Consider the following 14263-nt stretch of genomic DNA (forward strand, 5'->3'; position numbering starts at 1 on the left):
AGACTGCTGGATGCTGAGTGAGGGTTAGCGTTAGGGTTACAGTTAGCTTAAGGGTTAGAGGTTAGGGGTGAGGGTTAGGGTTGGTTTTGGTGTTGGTGTTGGTGTTGGGATTGGAGGTTATGGTTATGGTTGGGGTTAGGATGGGGTTAGGGTTAGGTTTAGGTTTGGGGTTGGGTTAGAGGTAGGGTTGGGATTGGGGTTAGTGACTTGGCTCTGGGCTGTGTGTACAGGGTTATCTGGAGCCATGCTGGAGGGAATCTCCTGTGTCAACACCGTACTTGCTCTTACTTGTCACCTGCAGTCCTCTTTGAAGGGAGACATGATTGTACAAGTAGGCCATGGCCAGTTTAAGGACTGACTTGGGAAACTAAGTACAGGAAAAGGGTTGCTAGTAGTGACATAAGAAGAGTGATTCAAAGAAATTTAAGAATAATTGAAAATATGATTATTGTTCAAAACACTGGGGACTATGAAGTTAAAACAAAATTAACCTATATTCTCATTACCCTGACAAAAAAGCCTGTAAACATTTTGATTCTATATAGGATTAAGATATGTAAATTCTTTACACTAAAAAAAAAATGATCAATTTTACTGCCTCAAGAATGTTTCTTCAAAAAATTATATTCAGTGGTGTAGGACCATCCCTTGACAAACCTCCAAGCATTTAAATGTATCTTGGGGCTGCATACTGGAATCCCTGGCACATGTTTCTTTCTTTTAGTTTATTATTATTACTTTTTTAAAAAGTGTCTCTTCTTTCTTCCATAGGAAAATTGCTCAATATATTAAAATTTTTTTTCTTTATTCTTTGGTAATTTCAAACACCAGGTATTTGTATTATACCCAGCCAAACCCTCACTTTTCCCTCTAGTTCCTTTCTTCCATATTTTCCTTCCAATTTCATGTCTTCTTCAAATATAACACAGTAAGTGTGATAAACCATTCAACATTGATGGTTGCCAAGGCCACCTTTCTTCAAAGCACAAATGCAGCATGGCTATCCGAAGTCTCCTCCAACCAGAGCCTCTAATTAATGTTTCTCAAATGCCATGAGAATATGAGCCTTGCCTTTTGTCTTTTCTTCCCCTTTTCCCATTTGTATTTTCCTCTGCTCCCTCATCTGCAAGGTGTCTAGATTAACAGTCATAATATGTCTTCGATTTCTGTTCTTGCTATTAGCAAACATGAAGCTGCTGATTGTTGCTTCTCAGGCAGTGAGTCGAGCCGTCAAGAATCAAAAGAAAAGGAAGTACCATGCTGCCATCCCAGCCCACTTATACCACACTGCTAATTGTATTCCACTCTGTACCCAATGCCTGTCTGAATGGTTTTACCTCCCAGTGGAATGTGAATTTTAGTCATAACTTGACCTGTGTTGTGTGGCTCTCTGTTCTTCTCACTGTCTCTAGGACTCTGGGGCCTGGTCAATAATGCTGGCATCTCTGTCTTTGCTATCAATGAGTGGCAGAACAAACAGGACTTTGTAAAGGTTCTGGACGTGAACCTGTTGGGCCTGATCGACGTGACTCTGAACATGCTGCCCTTGGTGAGGAAGGCAAGGGGCCGCGTGGTCAACGTCGCCAGTGTCATGGGCCGAGTGTCTCTCTTTGGTGGTGGCTACTGCATTTCCAAGTATGGTGTAGAGGCCTTCTCGGACTCCCTCAGGTATTGGACAGTTATGGGGTTTTATGGGGAAACCTTCAGCAGGGTGTCTTATTTAATTGCAGTTTTTGAGAGCCCCTAATGAACCGTCTTTTCTTTCTCATTTGGGGGACTTTCTTACCTTCTCTCTCTCATTTGTTGGGAAGCCCTTCTCCATACCTATGTTAGGTCACTGAGGCCTGAGGTCGCTTAAACTTGTCCTGTCGGAGGCCTGCCTCTCCCACAGCAGGGAAGCGTCTGAGGTGCCCCTGGACTTGGCCACCTTCTTTCTCGGGTTAGCAATGTCCTGGAGGTGGGATTAGCACCATCCACAGTTCACAGCCCTCACAGTCTAACAGGACAAGTTTATCTGACCCTGATAAACAAATAAACAAAAAAACCCAACAACAACACAGACCCGGGTAACCCAGAGAGTGAAAGAGGAGAGAAAGGAAAGAGGGTGGATAAGACAGAGAGATTATTAGCAGTAGTGATCATGTTGATCATCAGATTTGTGGCGGACCCTGCAGCAGGGGTCTGAGGAAAGGGCTAAACATGAGAACAGGGCAGACTGGTTACATGGACTTCCTGGGTAATAAAATGTCCAGACCCAGCGTGACTATTAGCAGGGTACAATGTCATTCTGGAGTAAAAGGCAGGTCAGACCTGGCAGTAGTGGAGCCAGGCAGACACTCACAGGGCAGCTTTTAGAGAATCTGAGGGTTCTAGACAGGTCTATATACCATGCTGATCAACCATCACTGTAAGAAATTGGGTCAGGCTTCCTGCTGGGACAAGGTCTCTAAACGTAGGATGACAGGACACAGAGTAGCACCCTGAAGACATTTGGAGGAGCCAGGAAAAAACTAGCCTGAGACTTCCGTAGCCAGTAGTGGGTGCAGGCGGGGTCCAGCAGTGAGGGGGAGCTGACTTAGGCAAGCCTAGTGAACCCCTGTGCGTGCACAATGCAGACAGAAGTCCGACCTTGTGTCGTTTAACAGAATGACTAGATCTAGATTTAGAGCCATGTATGCTCACTTGGAGCGACATTCAAAAGCGCAGAGACAATTTCCCTGCCACAGGTTTCATCCCCATCTGCTGCACGGCTCAGACCCAAAAGCTTCTGAACTTTTATCTCCACAGGCTTATGTTGGCATGCTATTGTATTGTCAGTTGTGTTATTTTTTCTCAAAAGACCTCTGATGCCTTTGACTTTTGCCCGTTGTCTTACAGGAGGGAGCTCTCCTATTTTGGGGTGAAGGTGGCTATCATTGAGCCTGGGGGCTTCAAGACCAATATTTCCAATAGTGAGAGGGTATCACACATCATGAAGAAGCTGTGGGACCAGAGCAGCTCAGAGGTCAAGGAGATCTACGGGGAGAAATTCCTGGACTCCTGTGAGTGACCTATAGGAACCATTTTCTGCTGCTGGTACAGGGCCTGCCACAGGCTATTTTTCCTCATAGTGGAGATGTTCAGTCCCCTATCCTTGGGAGCCCATGGTATTCTGGTCACTTAAAGAGGTTCTGAATTCCAGAGTGTGGGGCTCTGTTTATCTCAGCATCTTACTGATGAACATGAAGGCAGGGTGGGCATCGGCACCACTTCCTCTGGGCTCCCACTAGGTGAGATCTTCCAGTCATTCTGCCAGATAGTTCTCTGAACAGGCACACAGACAGCTGAGTGTGCACAGCTCTTCCTAGAAGCTGGGTTGTGGCCCTTTGTGAGAAGGTGGGACATGCTAAGCTTGGGCATGACTTCCGAGTATGGGATACATGGATTCTAGAGCCACTTCCTTCAGTTGGACACAGAGCAGCAGTGGTAGGATGAAGAATCTACCCAAATAATTTCTCATCCTACACAGATCTGAGAGCATCAAAATTATTGATGAACACATGCTCAGAGGACCTGTCTATGGTGACGGATTGCATGGAGCATGCGCTGACTTCCTGTCACCCTCGCACCCGGTACTCAGCCGGCTGGGATGCCAAGCTCTTCTACCTCCCCATGAGCTACCTGCCCACCTTTCTATTAGATGCCATATACTACTGGGGCTCTGGAAAGCCTGCCCAGGCCCTATGAAGTCTGTACTTGTTTGCAGAATCGGGGAAGTCAGGTGGATGGAGGGCACATTGTTCGCTATACTTATTAAAATAATTCTGCTTTCATACTACTCAAGATCAGTGAAGTCCAGAGGAAACAGCCAAAGAATTCACCAAGGGAAAGGGATACAAAGGTGTTGGCAATATCCTGTTATGTTAGGCAGCTTCCCAAGGCTTTGAGCTCCACGGCCTGTTGTGAGGATCCATAAGAATGTGCTTTACCTCCGGCCCCTATGCATGGACCTGGCTATTCACACTATCATGTAAGATTGAAAGAACCCACTTTGAAATCACCTTTGTCCATGTTGTCAGGTGGGAGGGGCTGTGTCAGCTGTGCTGGGGAGGTTATTGCTGGTGGTATAGAATCTGGCAAAGATGAAAAAACCAATTTTGATTTATCTTGGAGCCATGACTTTCTTTGGATTCTTTTCTTTAGAATAAAGTTGAAAAGATTACTTGCATCCTGTTCTTTGAACTAGAAAAGCAGTGAGGTGTGGAGCCCTGGCAGACCCAGTCAGGGAAGAGGAGACTGTCCTGAGGAGGGATAGCACAAGTGAGCTGGACTGTTAGCTCTGCAATGCTCAGCTCTTCCCACCATGGACAAGAGTGGCCATGGCTTCCCTTCCAGGATTCTGAAGTATTCTGGCTCACAGGATAAGGCTGAAGAGTGGGCATCAAGGAGATGTCCGGGAGGTGTTGGCAGCCCAGGTCCTGTTCTGGGGGGACGGAAGCCTCTTCCTTCTCTCTCCAGCTCTTCCTTGAAGACTCACTAACTGGCCATCTTGGTTCCATGTGGTTCTGCACTTACCACTCCTCCTGTCCTTCTGTAGCTCTTTGGAGGATGGAGTGAGTGTTGTTTCTGGATCCTGGTTTTTTATTTTCTGCACAACATTTGCTGTGCAAGGTCAGAGATGCTCTTGGATGTGCCCTGGCTCCCCAAGACCTGGATCTGTACGCCAGGAGATGGTCCTCTCACATGGGGAATGAGCAGAGAGAACATCTGCAGGAAGGGGCAGAGTGCTGGCTTTAATCCATTGGGGGGGAACCTCCCTAGACGTCCTAAGCATATGGAAGCCATATTGTCATCAGTGAATCGAGTTTAATTGAGCGATGAGTCCTATCTCAGGAGAAACCAGAAATTGATACCCCATGTTGTAGGAATAATAATATGGAGAACATATGTATGTGTACACACACACACACACACACACACACACACGCACACACACTTGTCAAAAAATAAATTTAAAAAAGAAAAGAGAAAAGTGACTTGGTTGTAGTTGGAAGGCACCTTGTTCAAAGAGTCGAACAGGCCCCTGAAGCCAGGATGCTGTAGAGAGCAGGGGAACCCAAGAGAGCAAGGTCCTGAGTGAATATGCACTGCTGACATGGATGCCATCATGACAAGGGCCAAGTCCTCAGACCTGTTGTAGTAAATAAAAATTGCTAATGAAGTTTTATTTAAATAATATTTTATTATTTAGGAAATAATATTAAATATTAAACATTTCTGGATTATTTAATAGTTATTAAATAATTATTATGGCAATTGTTAACCCTCTACCATATCAATAAAAGACACAGACACCTGTTGTATTTAAATAAGCCTTGTTTTACCTGGAGCTGGGCAGATAGTACCCTCTAATATACCTTGTTACCTCTCAGCCCCACATCCCATGCCATTTGCTCTAATCATTCCTGTATGGGCTACTTCCCCTCCAATATTCCATCAATATTTGTGCATGCTTTCCATCTGGGCCACCGCTCTCCCTGCCATTTCCACTCCAGCCTGGGAGGTTCTTTACCTCTCCCATGGACACTCTGCTTCCTTCTCCTCCTCCTGCACTTCACTCTCTCTCCTTCCTGTGCCCTTTCCCCCCTCAAAAGCCTGAGAACCTTAGCTCCCCATCCCACTTCTGACCTGCCCAAGCTTTAGCATTTTTTTTTTTTATTAACCAACCACGTTTGGGGGCAAGATGGCGGCGCCGGGAGGACTCTCATTCGGAGGAGCAGCACAGCAGGATTGGCACAGTGACCAGCAATCAGAACTCGTGGCCATAAAACACAAGTGATTGTGTTTCACAGGTGAGAGGATACCCCACGGTGAGGGATTCAATCAGCTTTAACTCACCTGGCTAAACCGTGGAAGAGATCCTGGTCCTGCCAGGCGCTTGGTTGCCAGCCCAGAGCTATACGCCAGCGCGATCTGGTCACGGTGCCAGACTGAACTGTGGGCCCATAACACCATAGACTGGATTTCCCAGTCGAGAGATAACCCCACGGAGCAGGAAACAATTGGGACCGACCTTAGGTCACCCAGACATCCCCTGGAAAAGACTCGGGTTCCGCGGGTGCCCCAAGAGCCAGCCTGGAGCCAGAGCTGGGACCCAGGCGCCTGCACGAAGCCCTGCCTGCGCACCTGATTCACCACCTCAGATAGAACTGTGGGCACCAGGGCACCAGGCACCAGAGACTGCGTTTCACTGGCAGGTGCAAACCCACAGGGAGGGAAACGGCTGGTCTGATCTCAGAGCACTCAGCTGACACCCACCCCGAAACGGTCTAGGGAAAATTACTCAGTTTAGGCAGCAGCCAAGGCTCCGAATGGCCAGAAAGGCGGAGCCACAAGCGGACATCTGTGCCTGTGGGTTCTACTCGCCACCCCAGACAGAAGAGCGGTCCCCAAAGCAAAGACTGGGTGTCTCTGGCAGGAGGAAACCCCCAGCGGAGGGGATCATCAGCTCTAACGCTTAGGTCACCCAGCACCAAAAGACTCCCTGGATTCACGCAGACTCTAGGCTCTAATGCAGGCAGGAGCGCTGTGCTCAGCTGCCATTATTGAGTTCCCCTAGGGCACTGGGACACACAGCTGCATCCTCAGACCTACAAAAACCAGAGAGCCATTATAGCAGCCCTCAGATACTGTGCCAAGGATCAACCAGTTATCCCTAGCTAGACTGTCAAAACTGTGGGAATCCCTGGTCCTTCAAGAGGGCTGCACCCACAGCGTCTGGACCAGAGTAGTGCCTTCAGCCTCCATCACAGACAGGGACACACAGCTTCTGGTCCAGAGTGAGGCTCCCAGCCTCCAGACCAGAGCAGCGCCCCCAGGCGCCAACTCAACCTAGGTGCACATCCTCCAGGCCCAAAGCGGAGCACTCAGCCTCTGGCCCAGAGACTTGCTGAGTGCACCTCTCACTTTCCCAGACAGAACTGTGCGCCCCAGAATAACAGACTGAGTTTCCCTGTTGGGAGAAAACCCCACAGCTAGGGAATCAGCAGGTTCTTCAAGAGGACTGTACCTGGAAATTTAGTGAGCAGCAGCAAACTAAATTTATAATAAGAAACCCAGCAGTGGGGCAGCTGTCTTGAGAACTTTTATGGGTAAGAGGAGATCCCCCCCTGCCTAACATAGACCACAGCTACTACTCAGGGCTATAAACCTGAGGTGAGCAGTGGCAATTCCTGAGAAACACTGGCCATACAGTGACCATAACCAAAAAGCAGAGAAGGACTCCTTCAGGAAAAATCATCTTCCAGACAAGGGGATTCTCCCTACCACAGGACTCCAGGAAGCACAGAAACTAACAGCCAACATCTAAATCAGCCCAATGGGTAGAGGCCAGCGTAAAAGCTCAACCAACAAATGACAGAGCAATATGGCATCTCCAGAACCCAGCCATCCAGGGGCGAACAGCCCTGGACAACGCAGCATAATAGAAAATCAAGATGACCTTACATCTATGCTGATGAAGAGGATAATAGAGGAAACAAATAAAATACGTAAAGAATTAGAGGAAGATAAAACCAAACAGATCATGGCAATCCGTAAAGAAATGGAGGAAGTTAAAGACAAGCAGATTATGGCCATCCGTGAAGAAATAAGGGAAGATGCAGCCAAACAGCTTGTGGCCTTCAGAGAAGAAATAATTAAATCACTGAAAGAAATAAAAGAGACAGAGTTGAAGGAACTAAAAGAAAAAGAGGAAAATACAAGCAGACAGGTGAAGGAAGTAAACAAAACAACTCAAGACCTGAAGATAGAACTAGAAAAATTAAAGAAAACACAAATGGAGGAAATAATGGAGAGGAAGAATTTAGGGAAGAAAACAGGAACTACAGAGGTAAGCATAACCAACAGACTACAAGAAATGGAAGAAAGAATCTCAGGTGTAGAAGATACAATGGAAGAAATCAATGTATCTGTCAAAGAAAATGTTAAATCCAAAAAATTCCTGACACAGACCGTCCAAGAAATCCAAGACAATATGAAAAGACAAAACCTAAGAATAATAGGAATAGGGGAAAAAGAAGACTCCCTTCTCCAAGGCCCAGAAAATATTTTCAACAAAATCATTGAAGAAAATTTCCCAAGTTAAAGGAGAAGCCAATAAGGATACATGAGGCCTACAGAACACCCAACAAATTTGACCAGAAAAGAAAATCCTCCCGCCACATAATAATCAGAACAGTAAGTATACAGAACAAAGAAAAAATACTAAAAGCTGCAAGGGAAAAAGGCCAAGTAACATATAATGGCAAACCCATTAGAATCACACCTGACTTTTCAACAGAAACTATGAAAGCCAGAAGGGCCTGGACAGATATCATGCAGACCCTAAGAGAACACAGATGTCAGCCCAGGCTACCATACCCTGCAAAACTCTCAGTCCTCATAGACGGAGAAAACAAGATATTCAATGACAAAAACAAATTTCAACAATACCTACACACAAATCCAGCATTACAGAAGACACTGGAAGGGAAAATACAACCCAAGAAAGTTAGCTTCTGTCAAGAAAACACAGGAAATAATTAACCTTACTACACTGAAACAAAAAGCAACCAAGCATACAACCTTATGAACACAGCCAACATCAAAATCAAAGGATCTAACAGCCACTGGTCATTAATCTCTCTCAACATCAATGGACTCAACTCTCCAGTAAAAAGACACAGTAAAAGATTAACAGTAAAAAAGATTAACAGAGTGGATACGTAAACAAAACCCAGCAATCTGTTGCATACAAGAAACACACCTAAGGCACAAAGATAGACATTACCTGAGGGTGAAAGGTTGGAAGACGACTTTCCAAGCAAATGGACCCAAGAAACAAGCAGGAGTAGCCCTTCTAATATCTGATAAAATAGACTTTCAACCAAAATTAATAAAAAGAGATGGGGAAGGACACTTCATACTCATCAAGGGAAAATTCCACCAGGAAGACATCACAATCCTGAACATCTATGCCCCAAATACAAGAGCACCCACATTTGTAAAAGAAACATTGATAAAATTTAAACCACATATAGATCCCCACACATTAATAGTGGGAGACTTCAACACTCCACTCTCAACAAAGGACAACAAAGGTCAACAAAACAGAAATTAAACAAAGAAACAATATCTCTGACAGAGGTCATGAATCAAATGGACCTCACAGACATTTATAGAACTTTACACCCAAACACAAAAGAATTTACCTTCTTCTCAGCACCTCATGGAACCTTCTCCAAAATAGACCATATAGTTGGTCACAAAGCAAGCCTCAACAGATACAAGAAGACTGAAATAATCCCTTGTATCTTGTCTGATCACCATGGACTTCAACAACAACAGAAATAGCAAAAAGCCTACACACACATGGAAACTGAACAACTTGTTACTAAATGACAGCTGGGTCAGGGAAGAAATAAAGAAAGAAATTAAAGTCTTCCTAGAACTCAATGAAAATGAAGACACAACATACCCAAACTTGTGGGACACAATGAAAGCAGTGCTAAGAGGAAAGTTCATAGCACTAAGTGCCTTCAAGAAGAAATTCGAGACGGCTCATTCAAGCAACTTAATGGCCCACTTAAAAACCCTAGAAAAAGAAGAAGCAGACACACCAAAAAGGAGTAGACGGCTGGAAATAATCAAACTCAGGGCTGAAATCAATCAATTAGAAACAAATAAAACAATTCAAAGAATCAATGAAACCAAGAGCTGGTTCTTTGAGAAAATCAACAAGATCGACAAACCCTTAGCCAAGCTAACTAAAAGGCAGAGAGACACCACCCAAATCAACAAAATCAGAAATGAAAAGGGGGACATAACTACAAACACTGAGGAAATACAAACAATCATTAGGACTTACTTCAAAAGTCTATACTCAACAAAATTTGAAAATCTAAATGAAATGGACAATTTTCTTGATCGATTTGACTTACCAAAGCTGAATCAGGACCAGGTAAATCAATTAAATAGTCCTATATCCCCCAAAGAAATAGAAGCAGTCATCAAAAGTCTCCCATCCAAAAAAAGCCCAGGACCAGATGGCTTCAGCGCAGAATTCTACCAGACCTTCAAAGAAGAGCTAACTCCAATTCTCTTCAAACTATTCCACAAAATAGAAACAGAAGGAACATTACCAAACTCATTCTATGAAGCCACAGTCACCTTGGTACCTAAACCTCACAAAGACTTAACAAAAAAAGAGAATTTCAGGCCAATATCCCTTATGAACATTGATGCAAAAATACTTAACAAAATACTTGCAAACCGAATCCAAGAACACATCAAAGATATTATCCACTATGACCAAGTAGGCTTCATCCCAGGTATGCAGGGGTGGTTCAATATACGGAAATCCATCAATGTGATCCACCATATTAACAAACTGAAAGAAAAAAAAAACACATGATAATCTCCCTAGATGCTGAAAAAGCATTTGACAAAATCCAACATCCATTAATGTTTAAAGTACTAGAGAGATCAGGGATACAAGGCACATATCTAAACATAGTAAAGGCGATATACAGCAAGCCTATAGCCAACATCAAACTAAATGGAGAGAAACTTAAAGCAATCCCACTGAAATCAGGGACAAGACAAGGCTGCCCACTCTCTCCATATCTCTTCAACATAGTGCTGGAAATCCTTGCTAGAGCAATAAGACAGTTGAAGGAGATCAAGGGGATACAGATGGGAAAGGAAGAAGTCAAATTATCACTATTTGCAGATGATATGATAGTATACATGAGTGACCCCAAAACTCTACCAGGGAACTCCTACAGCTGATAAACACCTTCAGCAAAGTGGCCAGATACAAAATTAACTAAAAAAAAAATCAGTAGCACTCCTGTATACAAAAGACAAAAGGGCTGAGAAAGAAATTAGAGAAGCAACATCATTCACAATAGCCACAAATGACATAAAGTACCTTGGTGTAACCCTAACCAAGCAAGTCAAAGACTTGTATGAAAAAAATTTCCAGTCTCTGAAGAAAGAATTAGAGGAAGATATGAGAAGATGGAAAGATCTCCCATGTTCATGGCTTGGCAGGATTAATATAGTAAAAATGGCCATCTTACCAAAAGCAATCTACAGATTTAATGCAATTCCCATCAAATTGCCAACACAATTCTTTACAGACCTGGAAAGAAAAATTCTCAACTTCATATGGAATAACAAGAAACAGAGAATTGCTAAAACAATCCTCTACAATAAAAGATCTTCTGGAGGTATCTCCATCCCTGATCTCAAGCTGTACTATAGAGCAACAGTTATAAAAACTGCATGGTACTGGCATAGAAACAGAATGGTGGATCAATGGAATCGAACAGAAGACCCAGAAATAAACCCACACACTTACAGACACCTGATTTTTGACAAAGATGCCAAAACCATACAATGGAAAAAATAGCATCTTCAATAAATGGTGCTGGTCCAACTGGATGTCTATATGTAGAAAAATGAAAATAGATCTATACTTATCACCCTGCACAAAACTGAAGTCCAAGTGGATCAAAGACCTCAACATAAAACCAGACACATTAAATTGGCTAGAAAAAAAAGTGGGGAATACCCTAGAACTCATTGGTACAGGAGAAAACTTCCTGAACAGAACACCAACAGCACAGGCTCTAAGAGCAACAATCAGTAAATGGGACCTCATGAAACTGAAAATCTTCTGTAAAGCAAAGGATACCGTCATCAAAACAAAGCGACTGCCTACAGATTGGGAAAGAATCTTCACCAACCCTTTATCTGACAGAGGACTCATATCCAATATATATAAAGAACTAAACAAGCTGAAAAGCAACAAACCAAGTAATCCACTTAAAAAATTGGGAACAGAGCTAAAGAGAGAATTCTCTGTAGAGAAATATCGAATGGCAGAGAAGCACTTAAAGAAATGCTCAACCTCATTAGCCATTAGGGAAATGCAAATCAAAACAACCCTGAGATTTCACCTTACACCCATCAGAATGGCCAAGATGAAAAACTCAAGGGACAACACATGCTGGAGAGGTTGTGGAGAAAGGGGAACCCTCCTCCACTGCTGGTGGGAATGTAAACTTGTACAATCACTCTGGAAATCAATCTGGCGCTTTCTCAGACAACTAGGAATAGCGCTTCCTCAAGATCCAGCCATACCACTCCTAGGCATATACCCAAAAGAGACTCAAGTACACAAAAAGGACATTTGCTCAACCATGTTTGTAGCAGCTTTGTTTGTAATAGCCAGAAGCTGGAAACAACCCAGATGCCCCTCAACTGAAGAATGGATGCAGAAACTGTGGTACATCTATACAATGGAGTATTACTCAGCAATGAAAAATAAGGAAATCATGAAATTTGCAGGTAAATGGTGGGACCTGGAAAGGATCATCCTGAGTGAGTTGTCCCAGAAGCAAAAAGACACACATGGTATATACTCACTCATATAAACATACAGCATAGAATTAACCCACTAAAATCTGTACATCTAAACAAACTAAGCAAAAGAGAGGACCCTAACTAAAATGTTCAATCCCCATCCTGAAAGGCAAAGAGGATGGACATCAGAAGAAAAAGAAAATAGGAAACAACCTCGGAACCTGCTACAGAGGGCCTCTGAAAGCCAGAAGAAAACAGGAAATAACCTTGAAACCTGCCACAGAGGGCCTCTGAAAGCCTCTGCAGTATAGACTGTCAAAGCAGATGTTGAGCCTGATGGACAACTGATGGGCAGAGTGAATGGAATTTTATGTAAGAAGTGGGAAATAGTAAGAGCTGGAGGGGACGGGAACTCCACAAGCAGAGCAACAGAACAAGATAATTTGAACACAGGGAACTTCCCAGAGACTCATACTCCAACCAAGGACTTTTCGTGGAGATGATCTGGAACCCAGATGTAGCCCATGGCAGTTTAGTGTCCAAGTGGGTTACATAGTAATGGGAAGAGGGACTGCCTCTGACATAATCTGATTGGCCTGCTCATTGATCACCTCCCCCTCAGGGGGGAGCAGCCTTACCAGGCCACGGTAGAGGACAATGCAGCCACTTTTGATGAGAACTGATAGACTAAGATCAGAAAGGAGAGGAGAACCTCCCCTATCAGTGGACTTGGGGAGTGGCATGCATGCAGAAAGGGGAGGGAGGGTGGGATCGGGAGGGGAGGAGGGAGGGGCTTATGAGGGGATACAAAATGAATAAAGTGTAATTAATAAAAAAAAAAAGAATAGAAAAAAACAACAACCAAGTTTAACTTATGTAGAGCAAGATTCACATACAAAGACAGGTATACATGAGAGTGTGCTCATAGCAGATAGCAAAAAGACCTTGGGAGCAAAAAGCGCCAGACCATGTTGCTACACAGACCTATGGGAACTGGCAAAACCTTCTTCATCTGGCCCAAGTTCAGGCACTTGTGAATGATTGAGCAGTGTGTGCAAATGCTACCGATTGCAGCGTCCTCCTGGAGGCTTTTCAGCCTGAGACTGCTGTCTTCAGACCTCTTACAGAGACTGGCCTGCACCTCCTGCTTGCTGATCATGATAAGGTGCTGAGGATCCAGGCTGCATCAGTGCACGCAGGAGCCACTGGATGCCAGCTTTTATGTACATGTGTCTGTGTGCTTGTCCCTCCTCCATTCCCTCACCTCCTCTAGTCAGGTTCAAGGTGCCAAGCCTCTCTAGTAACAGCAGGGAACAGTTTTCCAACTCCATTTAATAATTTTATTTTCTGGGAATCTCTGTAAGAAAATTTGACTAGCCAAGGTTAGTCAAGGTAACTCAAGATCGCTCTAGTCATAACAAACTGATTCTGCACAGCGGGGTGTGTGTGTGAAGGGCTCCTTGAGGAGGCAGAAGTGTTCCTTTCTATCCTTCCCTCCCACTGAAGGACTTATTCTTCTTAGCCCCATTGGAACTGACAACAGGAGTGTCATTCTGGTTCCCAGGCTCCTCCTTTTCTCCTTTTTTTGCTCAAGAGGTCAAGTAAGGTCTGGAGACCCTACTTCCTCTTTCCATGTCTACATTCTACTTCCAGGTCACCAAAACCTCTTTCCTGCAGTTCTAGGGAAAATGGACTTAGATTTCTCGTAAGGATTTTAAGGATTTTAAAATCTAGATTCAGAGAGGATTTTCTCTTAAATGTGAGTTTTGGGGTAGGGTGAAGGAAGGGAACTGGGAACTGAACCCAGGTATGCCCTCACAGGTGCTGGTGGCTGTAAATGTGTTTTTATGCTAAGTCCAAATGATTAATAACA

The 14263-nt window shown here is 44.0% G+C and overlaps 1 protein-coding gene across 1 annotated transcript in view; it reads left to right on the top strand.

Moving 5' to 3' along the window:
• Positions 1-4201, top strand: part of LOC129680392 (retinol dehydrogenase 7-like) — a 4521-nt gene extending 320 nt beyond the window's left edge. The window contains exons 2-5 of the mRNA XM_055612007.1: positions 1183-1296; positions 1377-1668; positions 2878-3041; positions 3509-4201. Coding sequence (XP_055467982.1) covers positions 1183-1296; positions 1377-1668; positions 2878-3041; positions 3509-3726 — 788 coding nt within the window. The 3' untranslated portion in view covers positions 3727-4201. The remainder of the gene's footprint in view (positions 1-1182; positions 1297-1376; positions 1669-2877; positions 3042-3508) is intronic.
• Positions 4202-14263: the final 10062 nt, after the last annotated feature.

Source organism: Psammomys obesus, unplaced genomic scaffold (genome assembly GCF_907164565.1).
Source record: "Psammomys obesus unplaced genomic scaffold, mPsaObe1.curated_primary_1811, whole genome shotgun sequence".
Taxonomy (NCBI): domain Eukaryota; kingdom Metazoa; phylum Chordata; class Mammalia; order Rodentia; family Muridae; genus Psammomys; species Psammomys obesus.